Source organism: Heteronotia binoei, chromosome 6 (genome assembly GCF_032191835.1).
Source record: "Heteronotia binoei isolate CCM8104 ecotype False Entrance Well chromosome 6, APGP_CSIRO_Hbin_v1, whole genome shotgun sequence".
In the NCBI taxonomy this organism is placed as follows: Eukaryota; Metazoa; Chordata; class Lepidosauria; order Squamata; family Gekkonidae; genus Heteronotia; species Heteronotia binoei.
In genome coordinates this window covers 113233571-113253271 of record NC_083228.1, presented here as the reverse complement: position 1 = coordinate 113253271, position 19701 = coordinate 113233571, and the positions used below count along the sequence as shown (strand labels likewise).

The window sequence follows — 19701 nt, the reverse complement described above, 5'->3', positions numbered from 1 at the left end:
TCTGCCTTCCTTTCCTTGCAGGTAGTTAAAGCTTGGATAGGGCCAGAGGCACGAAGCCTTGGGCAAGAGCAAGAGAGCTCTTTGACTGTGGCCCATGTTAGGCAGCCTCCTCATTCAAGGCCAGCTCAGGATCTGTTTGTTTGATTCAGTAATTGTTTAATTTGGTGATTTAAATTTTGGTATTTGTCTGTGAGCCATTTTGGGTCCCTTTGGGGAGAAAAGCAACTACCATAACGAAATATATCAATAAATAGATTTCAGCAGGTCTGTTTTTTGAAGAAAAAGCCCAGAAGGAACTCATTTGCACACCACACCCTTGACATCACCATTGTTTCACACAGGGTTTTTCTGTAGAAAAAGCCCAGCAGGAACTCATTTGCATATTAAGTCACACCCCTGACGCCAAGCCAGCTGGAACTGTGTTCCTGTGCATTCCTGCTCAAAAAAAGCCCTGGATTTCAGTCTGTGACCTGCAGAAACTGATAGCCTTTTTGCTCTGTACCACACTGCACGTGTATCATCTGCAGATTAGGACAAGTGAGGGAAGGCAGTGAGAAACAAGACTGAAAATGGCATGGACAAGAGAAGGATCTTGGTCTTACCTCTGAACCCTGGTCAGTTCCCTGAGCTTGTGGGAACTTTGGATATTTTAAAGAAGGATAGAGGGTACCACAGAAGGGCTGTCACAAGATCAGAAGGGTAGGTTCAGCCTTCTGCTTTGGGGCAGAGACCCTGTTCAATTTCATTTTGAAAGAAAAGGGAGAGTTTGTTCCCTGCATGGCCACAAGGAGAGATTGCCAAGCCCAGAGACATAAGAAGGTCTATTTCTATGGCCAAGCCGAAAGGGCATAGCTTAGACATGCAAGCCAAGAATTAGCTCAGTGCTTTGCTAGTCAGTTGTCGGGTGGGAAGCAACCCAAGACTTGCTGGGTGGGTTTTCTGTTCCATTTGGATTTTATCCCCAAGACTTGTGGCAGGTGACAATTGCTTTCCTCTTGAACACAAATGAGCACATGAAACCAAGGGCTAAACTTAGGATGTTTGTAAATAAGTCACATTCAGGTTCCTCACCCCTACTTGCTTTCCCTGTGGTCATACAGCCATTGTTTTAAACAAGCCTGCAAGGTGGTGGTTCAGTTTGGGAATATGGCACAGGAGGAGAGAGGCTTTCCCCCCACAGGCACAGAAGGAGAGAGGTTTGTCTGAGCCAGTTTGGTGTAGTGGTTAAGTGTGTGGACTCTTATCTTAGAGAACTGGGTTTTTCCCCACTCCTCCACTTGCAGCTGCTGGAATGGCCTTGGGTCAGCCATAGCTCTCACAGAGCTGCCCTTGAAAGAGCAGCTTCTGTGAGAGCTCTTTCAGCCCCACCTACATCACAGGTACTTGTAGAAGGGGCCATTTTGTAGAAAAATAGGTGGTGGAGCTCATCCAGGGATTGTTATGCAGCTGCACATACTATTCAATGGACAAGGAGGTGGGACTCTCAAAAGGAGGAGGTGGAACTCTCAGAAAGGTCAGGAGCTGCACTCCTGTGAGCTCCCACTGAATCTGAGGCCTGGTGAGGAAGAAGATAAAGGAAATTGTGGGCTGCTCTGAGACTTGGAGATTCAGAATGAAAGGCAGGATATAAATCCAAAATCATCATCATCATCTTCTTGTCATCGTCATTGTTATTTTTGTCCCACTTTGGAGCTGCGCATGCAGCATAGGAAACTGGACCCAAATTATTAAAACATCTTGTGTCATTGGTCATGAGTAAAACCAGGGCTTTTTTGAGCAGGAAAGCTCAGGAACACAGTTCTGGCTGGCTTGGTATCAGGGGTGTGGCCTAATATGCATATGAGTTCCTGCTGGGCTTTTACTACAAAAAAAAAGCCCTGAGTAAAACCATTGATCTATCAAGGTACTATCTACTATGACTGGCAGTGGCCACACTAGAGAGACCAAAATAGCAAGCAACCAAGGAAAATTATACTTCTATAGAATCAATCAGAGCCCTTTCAAGTCCACAAGCATTGCGACTGATGCAAAGAACACTTTTGCGAGAGCACCTAATCAGGGCTGCCTGTCGCACAGGTGTGTTTTTAAAAAAAAAATCTAAATTCTGTTGTTTCCTCCACTTGTGTACATGTGAAGTAACTTTGATAAGTCAGCAAGTTGTCTTGAAAAGTGACTATGCCCTGGTGACTTCAGTGGAAGGGTTTCTGATTTGCATAATTGTAATGGACTGCAGATTTGTTGTGCAGGGGTCAATTACTTAGTAAAATCCATTTGCAAGCAATGTTGTGTTGTGCTCTCCAGCATATTCATGCCACAGAAAATATTTTTACAACATTGTTCAAATTTCCTAGGAAGTAAAATGTTTCCAGATGTGTTTGTTTCCTTACAGATTTCCGGGCAATTGCTTTTCAGATATTTATCAAAGGACATAGGTTACATTATATTGGGGGGGAGGGGACAAATGAACATAGCAGCCTATCTAACAACTTGTAAAAACCTTTGCATTTGCTTGTGCTGTCACAAGCATGGAAAATAATTACTTTCATTTACTTTTAAATGTCAACAAAATCTAACTATCCCTTTCCTATACTAAATCTGGAGAAACTGTAGACAGATTCTTTGTAGAAGAGAGCACAGCTGTTCCATTGTTGTCACTGTGTAGTCTTGAAGGTTGTTCTCTAAATCAGGAGTTCCCAAAATTGTTCTGCCCGTGGACACCATGGGAATTTTGAAAAAAGGGTAGTGGGTGCCACCACAAAATGACTACCAGGGAGGTAAAACAAATCACAAAAATGGCTGCCATGAGGGACAATTATAAAACGTTGGTATATTTGAAGTCACAAATTCTTCTATGATGGGGGCAGCTCTTCCAAAGGGGTGTTCCCCAAAACGATACCTCTTGGGGTTTTCTCAAGCACCCCCTTCTCCAATGACTTGGGAAAAAGCCAGGACTCTGTGTCTGATTTAGAGAGGAAACACAATGTGGGGAAGATTCAAGTGGGCACCTGGAAACTCACTGGAGGCTGCCATGATACCAAAGGGTACAACACTGGTGGGACACTGCTCTAAATTATCTAGAATTGCTTTTCTGTTCATCTCCATTTTAATCATTCTGATTAGGGCTTTAGAACATGTTTGTCACATCAGTGTCAGAACCCAGAAAACAAGAACCTGGCTCCTCTGCAGTGGAGGTGGTATAACAAACTTCATTATAGCAGGTTTAGCTCACTACACAGTGTTTTGAGGGTCATCCAGGTCTCCACTCCGAAGAGACTTGCTAGTTCAAAATCATTCCTGTAGAGTTCCCATCTAGTCTGCCTTGTAGAGCAGTTTTCTTTCAATTGAAGCCATTCAGAACTAAACCACACAGTTCAGATTTCCTCTTCTACATGAATTCACTGCATAACAGTGCCCCACAAAGCAGCACACAGGTTTCGATTCTTGGGTGTGATGATGGAAGGACACTTCCTGTGGGAAGCAATTTCCATTGATCTCCTGCTCCCACTATAGCCCCTGTACTTTGTCCCATGGCGTTCCCTAACCACCATGCCTGCCCTTTGTCCCATGGTACCCCCTACCCCCCACCATCCTGCAGAACAGAATTTGGAAAGCTCAATGGGCAGCCATGGGAGAGGGAGCAAAGGAAATCCTGCTCTTTGATCTCCACTCATGGACATTATAGGATACAAGCCACAGAAGAATGATTAAACAAAATAAAAGACCTTCTAGAACTGTACTTACAAACTCTCCTTTTCAGTTTCCATTAGTGCAATCCTAAACAGAATTCTGCCTTTCTAAATCTTTTGAAATCAATGGACTTAGAAAAGTTCATTATGCTTAGGGATTGTATTCCCTCCTTAGGAAATATTCAATTTATTGTAACGTTGAAGCAAATATATTGCTTATCCATCATGTAAGATCCTGGTGTTTTTGTTTAGTCTTCTTTTGTTGCTTGCCTAGGATCTGGACCATGTACAGATACATCTGGAAGAAGTGAGGTTCTTTGATTTATTTGGTTACAGCGAGGAAACAGGGGCTTGGCAATGTTTCATGTGTAATAATCCTGAAAAGGCAACAGGTAAGGGAATTTTCCAAGTTCTACTGAGATAGACAAGTAGTAAAGTATGGACTCTGACAGAGCTGAAGGGTTGCTCTGTGCAGGGAACATAAATCATGCAACCTAATGATTAAGAGTCTCTAATGAATATGTGCAAACTGATACTTACCTAAGTGTTGCATCTCAGCTGAATGTTGGGTGGAAATTCACCATGACAGCAAGCCACTTCTTCCTGATGGAAAGGCCAAACCACAAATCTATTTGCCGCATCATAGAGGTGTTAGAGCTGCACAGTGGGAACAGCAAGCTAAAGAGAATCCAGCATGGATATATCATTGTACCTCTCTGTGGAATCAGTATCAGAAAGGAAATATCCCTTGTATGGAATATTCAGCCCAATGGATTTACTCTAAAACATTCTTCTCCAATTTCACCTTATGAATTCAATATTAGGGGGATATCCTCTGCAGTATTTAACATGATACAACCTTTTATTTCAATATTTGATTGATATTTGACTTCATGATTTGATTTCAATATTTTTTTATTTGGCAGTGTTTGATGGCTAATATTCAGTGTCATTTATGTGCATACATATCAGGGCTTTTTTGTAGCAGGAACTCCTTTGCATATTAGGCCACACCCCTCTTATGTAGCCAATCCTCCAAGAGCTTACAGGGCCTACTGTAAACCCTTGGAGGATTGGCTACATCAGGGGTGTGTGGCCTATTATGCAAAGGAGTTACTGCTCCAAAAAAAAAGCCCTGCATGTTATCAGGTTGCAACCAACATACAGCGACCCCAGCAAGGGACTTTCAAGTGAGAAGCAGAGGTGATTTACCATTGCACTTTTTTGCAGTCTTCCTTGGTGGTCCCATCCAAGTACCAACCCTGCTTAGCTTCTGAGCTCTGACAAGATTGGGCTAAACCATACCACTTTCCCTCCAAAGCTGTTTAGTATGTGGCTGTTTTAGATATACAGTACTAGCAGGGCTTTTTTTGCAGAAAAAGCCCCACAGAAACTCATTTGCATATTAGGCCATACCTCCTGACACCAAGCCAGCCAGAACTGTGTTCCTGTGCGTTCCTGCTCAAAAAAAGGTCCTGAGTACTAGTAAGGTTGCCAATGATTTGGAGGCCCTCCCCCTGCTTCAGGGTTATCAGAAAGTGAAGCGGGGAAATGTCCACTGGGCATTCCATTATACCCTATGGAGACTGATCCCCATAGTGTATAATGGAGAATCAATCTAAGTCTCTGGAAGAGGGCTGTTTTTTGAGGTAGGGGCACCAAATTTTCAGCATAGCATCTGGTGCCTCTCCTAAAAAAAACTAACCCCCCCCCTCAAGTTTCAAAAAGGTAGGACCAGGAGGTCTAATTCTATGGGCCCCCAAAGCAGGTGCCCCATCCTCCATTATTTCCAATGGAGGGAAGGCATTTAAAAAGCGCACGGTCCCTTTAAATGTGATGGCCAGAACTCCCTTCAGAGTTCAATCATGCTTGTCACAATCTTGCTTTGGGCTCCACCCCAAAAGTCTTCTGGCTCCACCCTCAAAGTCTCCAGATATTTCCTGAGTAGGACCTGACAACTGTACAATAGTGAAGCATTAAGCGTGTTAATATTATTTTATTTATTTATAAAATTATATGCTGCTAAAACAGAGACTTGCTTGGGACAATTCACAAACAAATGCAGTAAAATCATAAAAACAATTATTATAAACTGATCAATAAGTCATCAAAAACAATATTAACAGGCTGTAATCCTAAGGACACTTTCTTGGGAGTAACTCCATTAAATAGCATAGGACTTACTTCTGAGTGGACATCTTTAGAATCATCTCCTAAGTTGCCTAAATGAATAGTGAACAACTTTTAACTTGGAAGCAAACCATTAAAAAAACAGCTTGTGAAGGAATACATTTGCAAGCCCTTCTGTGTTTTTTCAAGGACTTCAGAAGAACCCCAAGGCTCCACTTGATAATGCACCCCTTTCCCACACGCCCCAAGGGTGCCAATTTCAACCTGGGTAATCATCAGCTGCCATTTTTAGAGAATCTCCTGCCAGACAGAGTGCCCAAAATGGAAGGAAGCCTTCTCCCTCATACCCAGAATTTTTATAACCTCTCTTTCTCTCCCTGCCACCTCTTTGGCATGGTATTCTTGTCCCAAAAGACTTTTACATGTTTGCCCCCCCAAGGACGAAATAACGAGACAGACACCAAGTGATTGGAATAAAATTGGGCCACTTTATTAATTAATCTCATAAACAGCAAGGGTACCCCACCAGTGGCCTGGCCAGGGCTAGGGGTCACCGCGACCACTCCCCTGCCATAACAGGCGAGAGACCCAGCCCCCAGCCAGAGCTGAGCGCCTCAGTTCCCTCCGGGCAGGCCCAGCAGGGAGGCCAGCACCAGAGGGCCCAAACCCAGACGCACGTCTCGCCAGAAAGCACCCTCTAGCCGAGTCTCCCGGCAGTCTGCAATCTCCACCCAGGTCTTCAAACCCCAGGGTTGATCATGCCAGACCCCAGGTTCCCAAAAAGGGGGATGCTTCACAGTCCTTCCATGGCTGCATAGTGCCCTAAACCCAAAAAAACCTGCCACTAAAGTGACCGCCTATTTAACAGCACCTCCCAATAGCCAAATCCACAATCCACTGCAATGCTATGTAGGGTAGGCGAAAAACACAACCTGGGCAATGCCAATCAGCCAGGGTGTGAAAAAATTCCTACCCGGCTTCTCAAAGAAGTAACCAGCAAATGCCTACATAACATACAGGGCGGGTGGGAGGGGATGAAGCAGCGCCCGACACAGACTGAGAGGAGCGCAGGTCTGGCTGTCAATCAGCCAGACCTCGCCTTCCAGCCTGCACACCTAAACGGGCGCCCTCTGTCTCCCTGTCCAGGGAGGCAAACGCGTTCCTCTGCAGCCCAGCCGCTGCGCTGAGGGCTGCAGGCACATGATTGCCCCCCCCAGGACGAAATAACGACCTTGGGGAGGGACGGTGGCTCAATGGTAGAGCATCTGCTTGGGAAGCAGAAGGTCCCAGGTTCAATCCCTGGCATCTCCAAAAAAGGGTCCAGGCAAATAGGTGTGAAAAACCTCACCTTGAGACCCTGGAGAGCCGCTGCCAGTCTGAGAAGAAAATGCTGACTTTGATGGACCAAAGGTCTGATTCAGTCTAAGGCAGTTTCATATGTTCATATGTTCAACAGGAGAGCCAGTTTGGTGTAGTGGTTAAGTGTGCGGACTCTTATCTGGGAGAACCGGGTTTGATTCTCCTCTCCTCCACTTGCACCTGCTGGAATGGCCTTGGGTCAGCCATAGCTCTGGCAGAAGTTGTCCTTGAAAGGGCAGCTGCTGGGAGAGCCCTCTCCAGCCCCACCCACCTCACAGGGTGTTTGTTGTGGGGGAGGAAGGTAAAGGAGATTGTGAGCCGCTCTGAGACTCTTCGGAGTGGAGGGCGGGATATAAATCCAATATCTTCTTCTTCTTCTTCTTCTTCTTCAACAAGACAGACACCAAGTGATTGGAATAAAATTGGGCCACTGGCCCAAACCCAGATGCATGTCTCGCCAGAAAGCACCCTCTAGCCGAGTCTCCCGGCAGTCTGCAATCTCCACCCGGGTCTTCAAACCCCAGGGTTGATCATGCCAGACCCCAAATTCCCCAAAAGGGGGATGCTTCACAGTCCTCCCCTGGCCGCATAGTGCCCTAAACCCCAAAAAACCTGCCACTACTAAGGCCAAGTCTCTACTTAGGGCTTAGCGCCCACCGGGAGGCCCAAAGCCACCCGCAACCCTTGCTGCAAATCTCTCAGGAAAAGCATATTACCCTTTTCCAAGAGATGGACCCCATCCCCTCTGTAGAGGTCAAGACATCTCACCAGAATGTCCGGATGGGGAAGATAGTGGCCCAACCCTTTCTCGAGCAGCTTTCTAAGCTCTTTATTAGCCTTGTACCTGGCCCTTTCTACCGCTGCAGGGTCCAAAGCACAACACCATACCAGGTGGAGCAGCATGGCTGACCACACTATGATGGTCCCCGGCCATCGCTTCCGAATGTGCAGAAAATCATCATGGGCCTGCCAAACTAAGGCCTTGCCCTTCAGTAACCCCAAATCATTACCTCCCAGGTGAACTATTAAGACCTGAGGAGAAGGACCCACTCTATCACGAAACAGTAAAGGCAGCAGGCCTGACCACTGAAGACCACAGCGCCCCTGCCACTCAATAACAGCTTGCTGGCTGAGTCCCAGCTGAGACCCCACTGCAGTCCTCCGTGCTTGCAGAGTGGCCCAAAACACGTGGCTATGGCCGCAGATGAGAACTCGGCTCCGGCTCTTCTGGCCAGGAACAACAGCATCTAAAAGAAAAAACAGTTAAACACCAACCGAACAGAACATTCCCTGAAACCCAACTCATTCATGGCCTAAGCAGAGGCCACACGTAGGCCTTATAGGCCGATGAACACTAACGCCCCAACCTCTGAATAGAGGCGGAAGGATACCCCATTGCAGCAGCAGTTGAGGCTGCCCCGATTCTAAAGGAGTGGGTCCCAAACTGCACCCCTGACAGCCCCAAATCACCCAAGGCCCGACACGTCACAGCCCAAAACTGGTGCTTCGTCAAAGGGGCACCCCCAGAATGAATAAACAAAAACCCATCCTGACTACCCCGGACTGCCACATAAGCAGCCAAAGCTGACATGGGACACAAATCAAGCTCAGAGCAACTGCCCAGCTACAACATTGTACCCCGCTGCAACTGATCTGTCTTAGAACGACGGACAGTAATAAATGCCTTACCCCCAGACAACCACAAATCCCTAAACTGCAGCACCCTACCAGAAACATCGTTCCTGGATTGGGCCACCAACTCGCTCACCCTAAGCGCCCCAAAGAAAGCCACCAAGGACGCGGCATGAAACAAGCATGCCTCGAATAATGAGGAACACACCCCATCCCACACCCTCTTCAAGCCACGGAGAATCAACGGTGACACCGGATTCCACGTATCAAACCTAGGCCCAGCCTCCCTGGACCAACCCTCCAGCATCTTTTGAATGCGAAAATCTGCTGTATCCTCCCTATAACCTAGCGCCTTGCTGGCAAAAGCCAGTGCCGACAGGCGCCCCCTAATAGAACGCACCGCTAACCCCTTACCTCGCAGAGACACACAGTAATGGAGCAAATGCTCCACCGGGAGGGGCCAAACCCTGCGATACCCTACCTCTGCCCGAAAGTCCTCAAACTGCCGCACAGCCCGTTCATAAGACTTCCGAGTACTAGGCGCAATGGCTAGACCTATCGCTCTGCACGCCTCGGCTCTCCAATCAGCCATAGCTCCTGGAGCATTGCAACCGGCTCTCTGTTGGCCTCCGGGGCCAGCTGACGAAACCTCTCCATCTGTTTACGAGATAGAGCATCAGCCACCCCGTTACTCACACCCGGAACATGCTTCGCTAAAAACAAAATGTTAAGCCGCAAACAGCGCAGAGTGAAGGCCCTCACCAACCGCATAACCCGCCCGGATTTGGATGTAAGGGAATTAATGATGTGGACAACTGCCATATTATCACACCAAAAATGCACCGTGTGATTGGCCATATCCTTCCCCCACAGCCAAACCGCGACTAAAATGGGAAAGAAGTCAAGAAACGTGAGATCTCGGTTCACACCCATCAGCGCCCAGGAGTCAGGCCAACTATCCGCGCACCAGTGTCCACGAAAGTAGACCCCAAAACCTAACAATCCTGCAGCATCACACATGACCTGGAGCTCAGCTTCAACCCTCAAATCGTCCCTCCAAAAAGAGACTCCATTAAAGGACTCAAAAAATTCCTGCCAAACCTCCAAATCATCCCTCATGCTGCGTGTGACCCTAGTTCTATGCTGAGGCAAGCATAAGCCTGCCATAGCATCGCACAACCTTCTAAGAAAAGCCCTACCAGGAGCAACCACCTTGCAAGCAAAGTTGAGGTGCCCAACCAGCTGCTGCAGCTCCAACAACATAACTTTCCTCTTAAGAAGAAAGGTAGAAATCCTAGCCCTTAGCTCAACTATTTTCTGAAGGGGCACCCTCGACAACTGCGCAACGGTGTCAATCTCAATCCCCAAAAAGGTCAACTTCTGGGTTGGTCCCTCAGTCTTCTCAGGTGCTAGCGGAACCCCAGCTCCTCAGCCAGCTCAACAAAGCCAGACAGCAGCTGAGCACAACGCCCCGATCCTAAAGGACCCACAAAGAGCTAGTCGTCCAGATAATGAACGACGTCCTGCAAACCCACTTTCGCCCGCACATCCTATTCTAAAAATGTGCTGAAATGTTCAAAAGCCGAACATGATACAGAGCAGCCCATTGGCAATGCTCTGTCCATGTAAAATTGCCCTTCAAAATGAAACCCCAAGAGCTCAAAATCAGCAGGGTGAACAGGCGAAAGGCGAAAGGCTGACTTAATGTCGCATTTCGCCATTTCAGCCCCAACCCCACAACACCGCACCACGGCAATGGCCTGGTCAAAGCTGGTATACCTAACCGAGCATAAGTGCTCGGGGATCCCATCATTCACAGACGCTCCTTTCGGAAAAGACAAGTGGTGAATCAAACGGAATTCACCAGGCGTCTTCTTGGGTACCACCCCCAGAGGAGAGACTGTAAGAGTACTCACTGGAGGACATGAAAAGGGACCCAACACCCTTCCTTCACCTAGTTCCTTAGCAATTTTATCTCTAACCACGTGCTCTAAACCCAGCACAGACTTAAGGTTACTTGAAAGAAACGGAACACTAGGCCCATGAAACGGGATCCTAAAACCATACCTAAAACCATCCAACAAATACAAACTATCGGCCCTTCTGGGATACTCTGCCAGCCACCATTCAAGAGGCCCCACCCTTATCAGGCTGGGGCCCTTTTTTAGCTGGAAAGGCTCCTTCACCTCCCCCAGGCTTTTTCAGGTTCTTACATCCCCTGGCTCTGGGGCAGCTGTCAAAGGAATGTGAGCCCCCTCACAAGGCGCATTCATGCCTAAACTGGCACACTTTCCTGTTGCAAACCCCGAGGGAACCGAACTCCCAGCAGAGCAAGCGGGGTTGAACCACCTGCCCCGCAGCGCCACAGGGAGAGCCTGATGAAGCCGACACAGCGAAGGAGGACCTATTTACCAAATGGCCACTGTCGGAGCGGTCACCCAGATTAGGCCTGGCAGGGGACATAACCTGCAGCCAAAGCTGCTGGTGGATCCTGTCCCACGGAAGAGACGGATAAAGGGCAGCCCTCATCCAAAACTCTTCATCATACTGCAGCCACGCAGGGCCACTAAAGGCCATATAGCCCTTATATATAATATCTAAGTACTGAAAAAGGGCTGCAGCCCTCCAAGGCTGGGCCTGGGCGATCACCCCTGCATATATACAGAACCCTGGAAGCCAATTGGCCCAGGTACTGTCCACCTTACGCTTCTTCAATTTTTCCTTCTCTTTTTCATCTAAATCCTCCTTATCTTTTTTTTCCAATTCCCTAAAGAGCAAGGAAAATATATCCACATACTCCCCTTTTAATATTTTCTCACGCGTTGCGAGGAGCAGGTGGTCACCCAATGGTAGAGCAACATCTCCAAAGGGCAAAGAAGCAAAAGACACCATCCCATAGAGGGAAGGTGCCCCGATGAAGGGGCTAGCCATACCCATTTGACCAGCACCTGCACAAGCCCCACAAGGCTCCCCTTGCCCACTAAACCCAGGCCAGGTAACAGGGGACCCAAACCCAGAGGCAGAAGGCATGCCTGAATTAGCCGAGGGGCACCCTTGTCCAGCCAATAAGGTGGGGCCACAAGGACCCCAAGGCCAAGCCTGACCACTACCAACCTGTAAATTTCCGGCCAACTTACCAGCCCATCCAGAAGGAACAACCGCTGTCCCCAGACCAAACGCTCCAGCAGCCGCTGCAGCATCCGCCCCACTGGACCCAGCATCCATAAATGCACCAGCAGACCTGCCCTCAAGGAGAGAAAGCCTTGTTAAAATGTTGGCTTGGCGACCCCTCCTGGATGTCCCAGCACTGAACAGCCCACCAGGACAAGGAAGACCAGACGCTTGCTCAAGCGCCCTCAGTCTGCTCATAATATTAGCCTCCACCACCCCATCACCCTCCTCATCAGTCGAAGATGCAGGAGGTAGAGGTCTTTTAGGAGGCGCCCTAGGTGTCTTAGGTGCCGGCTTCTTGCCCTTAGGCTTCCCAGACCCTTTACCACCAGCCATGATAACGCTAGAACACACTTAAGGAACTCTCTACAAACCCAAATACTCAAAACTGGCCTCAGCAACCCCTTCTGCTAGCTGTCTCAAAATGGCCGACTGCCGTGTTACCGGGCAAAATGGAGCCTAAAATGGTTTGGTTAAATGTACCCTTGGTTAAATGTACCTAAAATGGTCGACCGCCCTGTTACCAGGCAAAAGTTGGTGCCTAAAATTGCTGCCGCCACCTCTTCTGCTAACAGAACCTAAAATGGCTGACAGCCCTGTTACTGGGCAGAAAGGAAAGCCTACAATGGCCACCCACCAGGCCCCAGCAGCACCACCAGGCCACACCCTGAAGGGGCTGCCTCAAATGCGAGACAAGGACACACACAAAAGCCAAGCAGCTGGCTCAAACTGTGAGCCTTAGCCACGATCCAAGCACCCTGGGAAATGCCCCACAGGAACTCCGGCCAGATCCCACACCTCAAAGGAGCAGCTTCAAGGCCACAATCCAGCCCCCTTCACAACCCCACAACTCAGCTTCTGCTGGGGATACAAGGACGTGAGCAGAGCTCACAACTGCAGCAATGCAGCTCAACCACCTGACCACCACCACCCACAGATCAAAAGGGGACTCAGCCAAGACGATCCGGCATCCAACGACGACGAAACCACCCTCCAGGCAAACGCCGCCGCCACCTGAGACAATCGCATGCCGCCGCCTGCTCTGACTGCCAAGCCAGCCAGCTGACAGCGAAGCCTCCAAAAGACGTCCAGCCGAAGCAGCGCCCGACGCAGACTGAGAGGAGCGCAGGTCTGGCTGTCAATCAGCCAGACCTCGCCCTCCAGCCTGTGCACCTAAACGGGCGTCCTCTGTCTCCCCGTCCGGGGAGGCAAACGCATTCCTCTGCAGCCCAGCCCCTGCGCTGAGAGCTGCAGGCACATGAATCACTGTAGTCCTCCCAGCTTTATGGTGACATACTACCTGAGGATGGAGTAGTAAGCCATTAGTATAACCAAGAGTTGGAGTGCTCTGTGCCAACAGCTTGATGGCTTCTATGTCCAACCCCCCTCCCTTCTGCAAGCTATAATTCTAGAGCAGGGCTTCTGTCCATGAACAGAGCATTCACAATAACTGAAATATTGGAGTGAATTGGTAAAGGATGTTTCTCCATGCTTTCCAGAAATGTGCTGTCTTTTTCCTTTTCTTGGGGGGGTGGAGTGGGGAGGTTATCTCGTTTCATAAAAAATCCTGCATGCTTGCTGGGGGTGGAAAATACCACCAAGTTGCAGTCGAGTTATGGTGAGCCTGTAGGTTTTCAAGGCAAGAGATGAACAGAAGTGGTTTGTCATTGCTTGCCTCTGTGTAATAACCCTGGACTTTCTTGGAAGTCTCTCATCCATATACTAGCTTAAAAATCTGTTGAGATCAGGCTAGCCTGAGCTGAAAGCCAGTTTGGTGTATTGGTTAAGTGTGTGGACTCTTATCTGGGAGAACCAGGTTTGATTCCCCATTCCTTCACATGCATCTGCTGATGTGACCTTGGATCAGCCACAAGTCCTCAGCAGAGCTGTTCTCTCTAGAGCAGATCTCTCAGAGCTCTCTCAGCCCCACCTACCTCACAGGGTGTTTGTGGTGGGGAGGGGAAGGGAAAGGAGATTGTAAGTCACTCTGAGACTCCTTCAAATAGTGAAGAGTGAGGTACTGTATAAATCCAGTCTCCTCCTCCTCCTCCTCTTCTTCCTCCCCATCTTCTCCTTCTCCTCCTTCTTCCCCTTTCATAAAACTTCCATGCTTACTCATGCTGTGTCCATTTCCATGGGTCTTTCTTAGCCCTGACAGCTTATATGGTAGTTGATGTCTGACTGTTTGACTCTAGAGCATGCTTGTTCTTGAAGCCTCATGAGACTTGTTTATTTATTCTGCAGACATTTTTAAAGTGCATTTTACAATGTTTAAACTGCAAAAATAATAAAAGGTGCCTTATTATTATTAAAATAATAAAGTGGCGACTTGGGGCAGTGATCTGCACGCATCACTGACCATGACCAAAAGCTGCCCAGCTTGGTATTCAAGTCCAGCAGGCAGCTCACAGTAAAAATGGCATACGCAAATCCCAGATGCAGCTCTATGTAGGCTGAGCACAGTCTGTTCACTCGGTAATTCTGTACACTGAGTTACACCATTCTAAGCTCATTGACTTCAATGGACTGAGAAGGGTGTGATTCTGGATTTGAGTTAATTTGTTATTCTTGAGTTTATGCTGTCAGGTTTATGCTGGTCCGTAAGATGTCAAATAAGTTTCCAATACAGCCCTGACCTGGATAGCCCAGGCAAGCCCAATCTCTTCAGATCTCAGAAGCTAAGCAGGGTTGATTATGGCAAGTACTTTAAGGGGAGACCTCCTTGGAATACCAGCAGTCAGGATGCAGGAGCAGGCTTTATTCAGCCACCTCCCCAAATATCCTTTAGACCCCCAGTAGGGGTCAGTCATCAGACGTTGCCATGACTTCCAGGTGCAGCCCCCTCGCATTTGCATACATGCACACATGCACATATAAGTACAAAAAAACCCAAAATAAAATAAAGCTTCCAGTACATAGAGGCTGAATGGAACTTCAGCTTAAGACTTTATAACTTGATAAGATTATACATATTTAAACAAAAAACATGCCTCCAACAGGAACTATTGAAATATTTTTTAACTGCCAATTTAACTAGTAAATGAAGGAACATATTCCTAAAGAGAAGTAGGCATGCCCACCCAGCACAGCAAAATTACATTATTTTGAAGCTATTGATAAACTTTAGATTCTGTATCCTTTATGGAGTTGTTTTATTACTTTTTGTCAGTTTCTTCTTGGCATAGATTTCTTAAATATAGTTACACCAATAATTCATTTGGGCAAGTCTGTCTGTGCTAGAAATGTTTCATTGTTTTACCCAGATGGAGATATGACAAGGAAACAGATGCCAACTAAAAAGAGTTACCATCTGAAAAATGACAATTGAAGGCAAAGCAATTGAAACCATATAACAGGATGGAAACACCTGGTAATTAGGGAGTTTGGATGACTTTCGAATAGTGACTGTTGGCTATTGCACAAGACATTCAAAATGTCCACTAACATCAGAGGGTTTTTTGAATATGTATGTGTGAAGAGTTTTTTAATGTTTTTCACTCAGCTCAGGTTTTCCACAAGTCAAATGAAGCCTGTGGTATTTTAAAAACAACATTGGCTTCATTTTATCTAGAAACACATCTGTTCAATGGTGAGATTCAGACTCAGCCGTTGCTTACTTATGCAATCCCTATGCAACTGCTTAGCCCAATAAACAAAGTGCATTTTTAAAAGGTTCTATTGAAATCAGTAGACTAACTTCCAAGTTCAGAGGTATGTTTGCATTTTTTTGCCCAACCCAATCAGGTTACAAGAATTGTACATGATAACATGGAAGGCACAATAGCTGAAGCATGACTACTCCTATGTAAGTACCATGTTATTCAGTGAGGCTTACTGCCAGGAAAGGGGCCTTAAGTCTGCAGCCATAAAATCCTAATTAAAATATAAGTATAAAACAGAATTTTTCAAACCCCTCTCAAATAACTTCAGTCATCAACATTTATCCCTAATAAGACAAAATTCTCATTCCAGAAAAAGATTTCCAAAAAGCAGGCCACCAATGCCTTTCTGTGTGCTTATGCAATGCAAACTTGGTACATAGACTGTGTATTCAAAGAGAATGCCAGATTCCGAATCATTGTACAACTAGTTCCATGAGCTCAAAGACATGAGTCTAAGTGGTTTTCTGGATGCCAGCCAATGAGTTTGGCTGAAATTACTGACTGTGACCCTGGCATGCTGGGCTCAATCTAAATGTTAGATGTTAAGGCAAAACCTCTTTTAATTCCTGCCATTAAAGAAACTGTAATCTAGATGGTTAGGCAGTGAAGCTAGAAATTAAGCCCAATGGGGAAAATACATTTTTTTGCACTCATTTTTGTGAACAAGGAAGAGCTTCCTGTTTTTCATAATTTTCAGCACTTGATACAAATACATTCATGTTGTTTCCATATTGTTCTCCTTATAAATGATGTCCTTCTTCTGTACTATCACCACCCTTGGCTTTGGGTGCCCATGCTGCTGTTTTGTCCTATTGGATGTGGTGCACCACATGAGTTTTGTCAACAATATCAAGACAATTACAACCTAAGTAACAGTGTCATGGTTATAGATTCAGGTGGATAGCTGTGTCGGTCTGAAGCAATAGAACAAAAATTGAGTCCAAAATTTGGGCCTTATATGCACCCGCTGCAATTTAATCTGATGATCACCATGATTTTGTCAAGCATCCATGATACAAAGTTTGCATCCAGTGGCACCTTTAAGATCAACAAAGTTTAATTCTGGGTATAAGCTTCCATGTGCATGCTTGTACCCAAAATGAGACTTTGTTGGTCTTAAAGGTGGCATTGGACTCAAACTTTGTTTCATGGATGCTTGACAAAATCATGGTGATCATCAGATTAAACTGCAGTGTGTGCATATAAGGTCCACAACAGTCTGAGCAAAGAAAGCAAGACAAAGAGCAGTGAACAACAGCAACAGTCAGGTCCACCTGTTAAAACAATCCTGATTTTCAAAATGGTGCACATTTTTTCAGTGATTTAAAAATATAAGCTAGGAGTCCAGCTGTCACCGAAAGTCTGACTAGCCCATATTCTGTGGCTAACCTGGTGTCTCAAAGAATCCCACAAACCTTGCTAAGCAATTCTTTCTAGTATTTCCAACCCATGCAAGAGTACAAGCAATGACTGCCTATTCACAGCTTTTATGGGAACTTCTCTGATACAGTGGAACAATCTTCCGGCAAACAACGGAGGATCTCTTTAATTTAAAGACCCTTCTGCAAGTTCAGAAGTGATACAAGGCTGAACTTCTTAGAAGGGCTTTTGCTTTATAGAAGGAGTGTTTGACTTTCAAGAGCAGTTTCTTGGACTTAAAAATACATTATCGCTGGCTGCTTTAACGCACTTTTAAACAATTTTTATGCTAAAATAATGTTACTGTGTTATCAGCCTTGGGCCCCAGGTTTAAAAATGTTTTAAGTAAATAAATAAGCTGAACATGATACCATTATCATGTTTGCCCTTAAGAAACTGATATCCTGAGGTAGACAACCTATGAACTAGGAGATTCCATTTTGCTATGATGATAGCTGTTGAGATAGCTACCAATTTTGGATTGCCAGCTTCCAGGTGGGACCTAGAGATCTCCTGCTTTTCCAACTGATCTCCAGGTGGCAGAGATCAGCTCCCCAGGAGAAAACAGCTGCTTTGAAGGGTGGACTCTATGGCATTGTCATGCGGAGGCCCCTCCCCACCCTAAACCCCGCCCTCTCCTGGATCCACCCCCAAAGTCTCCAGGTGTTTTCCAACACAGACCTGGCAACCCTAGCTACCATTCATAAATGTCTTTAGTCTTCATTTAAAGCCATCTCTTTTACTGGACACCAGTATACATGTGGCATGGTTTAATTGTGCATTCTGTAAAGAAGTATTTATTTTGTCTGTCTTAAATCTGTTGTCCAACTATTTCAACTAAGCAATGTTACCCCTTTTTAAGTCCATTGAAGTCAGGCGACTTACAACTGCAGTATACGTGACCCCAAGTTCCAGTGTTATAGGAGAAAAGGTAAAAGTGCTCTCTATCGACTTTCTATTCATGATTTTCTAAACTTCTAATGTATCCCCACCCTTAGTTGGTGATGGAAAGCGCCCTGAAGCGCCCATTTTCCATCACCAACTAATGGCAACCCCATAGGGTTTTCAAGGCAAGAGACGTTTAGAGGTGGTTTGCCATTGCCCTCATTTGCATCATGACCCTGGACTTCCTTGGTGGTCTCCCATTCAAATACTAACCAGGGCCAACCCTGCTTAGCTTTTTGAGATCCAGTGAGATTGGGCTAGCCTGGGCCATGCAGTTAAGGGCCACCCTTAGTTATCTTTATCTAAACTTAAAAAAAAAATTAAAAATCCCAAATGTATTTAGCTGCATTGATGTGTTGTTTTCAGAACAAATATCACCATGAGAAATGCATTTCCCACACATCTAGTTTTAACTGGAGTGGAACGGATAGCAAATAAGCATCTAGACTTTGCTTCATAAACTGGTCGTGTATGAAACTGCAGCTGAATCAATGAAAAATTCAAAGTTACAACTTTGGCATCAAAGAAAGGTCTTTAAAAGTCTGCATTCATAATATTTGAGCAGATTGCTAACATCTTGAATTTCCTAAATGTGAGGCTGTGCCTGCTTTTGACAGCTCTAAAGAAAAATTATTCATATAAAAAGACATAAACTGTCTTTTAAAAAAACTTGAATATATGGCTGTGCCAGTGGCTGTCTGTCTTTGTCATTTTTTTAAACATAGCCCCTTCTCAATGAGTGGAAATATATTTGGTCCAGTTCTATAGTGTAGAATATATTGAATCAAAATGTTTGACATTAGAAACCTCACTATATTGGGGGCTTTCTTTGCTCATTTCCTGCTGTCACAGCAACAAAAATGAAAAGTGTGTGTGTTTGTGTGTGTGCGTGTGTAGTCCTCTGCCAGATGGGAAGTATATTATGTTACAGACAGCTGGGCATCTACTAGCACTGGAAATAGGCATATCAGTGACTAAGGTACCCATTAGAATGTTGGTCTTTAATTTGGGAGGTCATGACACAATCTAAGGTGGGTCGCACCAGTGACCACCACCATATCTTTGTTTGTTTAAGGTTGTTTTAAGAGAAGGAGAAAGAGGAAGAGGAAAGGGGAAAGTAGAAAGGGGAAAATAGAAAAGGAGAAAGATAATATATAAAAGAGGAAGGGAGCAATTTCACCTCTGTCCCCTCCCCGTCCCCTCCCAACATGTGTATAATACTGCATACAGGTCCTATGATCCTGAGAACAAACTTTCTCAGAGTCAAAAATGGCTGCTGGAGAGAAAAGAAAACCAGGGAGATCAACAACCACCAGTGTGTTCTGTTGACGGATTGTGGGGTCCAACTTCTTGTTTGTTTGTTTATACCCAGTGTTTCTCCTCAATGAGGACCCAAAGTGGCTTATACCATTCTCCTCTCTTCCAGGTTATCCTTACAACAACCCTATGAGGTAGGTTGGACTGAGAGTAGGAATTTGAACATGAGTCTCCCAGATTCTAGACCAACATTCTCATCACTATATCACACTGGTTCTAAAAAAATTCACTGAGGAATAGAAGAGTGAAATGATGTGTCTACAGGATTCTTTTTTAAGTCTTTGTCAATTTGATATTTGTTCTATTTGATCCATTTGATGTTTGTTGACTCATCTAAAAAGCCCCCAGCTGTGGTCATCCTGGAATAAAAACGCAACCAG

At 45.9% G+C, this 19701-nt stretch overlaps 1 protein-coding gene across 5 annotated transcripts in view; it reads left to right on the top strand.

Moving 5' to 3' along the window:
* The window catches only part of VEPH1 (ventricular zone expressed PH domain containing 1), a 180597-nt gene that overhangs the window by 146481 nt on the left and 14415 nt on the right, over positions 1 to 19701 (top strand). For 3 of the 5 annotated variants that reach the window (XR_009555591.1, XM_060242382.1, XM_060242381.1), the window contains one exon: positions 3961 to 4078. The exons of the other annotated variants lie outside the window; for them this stretch is intronic. Coding sequence is in view for 2 of the 3 variants with exons in the window: in XM_060242382.1 (XP_060098365.1) it covers positions 3961 to 4078 (118 nt within the window). In the remaining variant the exon portion in view is untranslated. Of the gene's footprint in view, positions 1 to 3960; positions 4079 to 19701 lie in introns of those variants that run through there. 5 annotated transcript variants of the gene reach the window in all.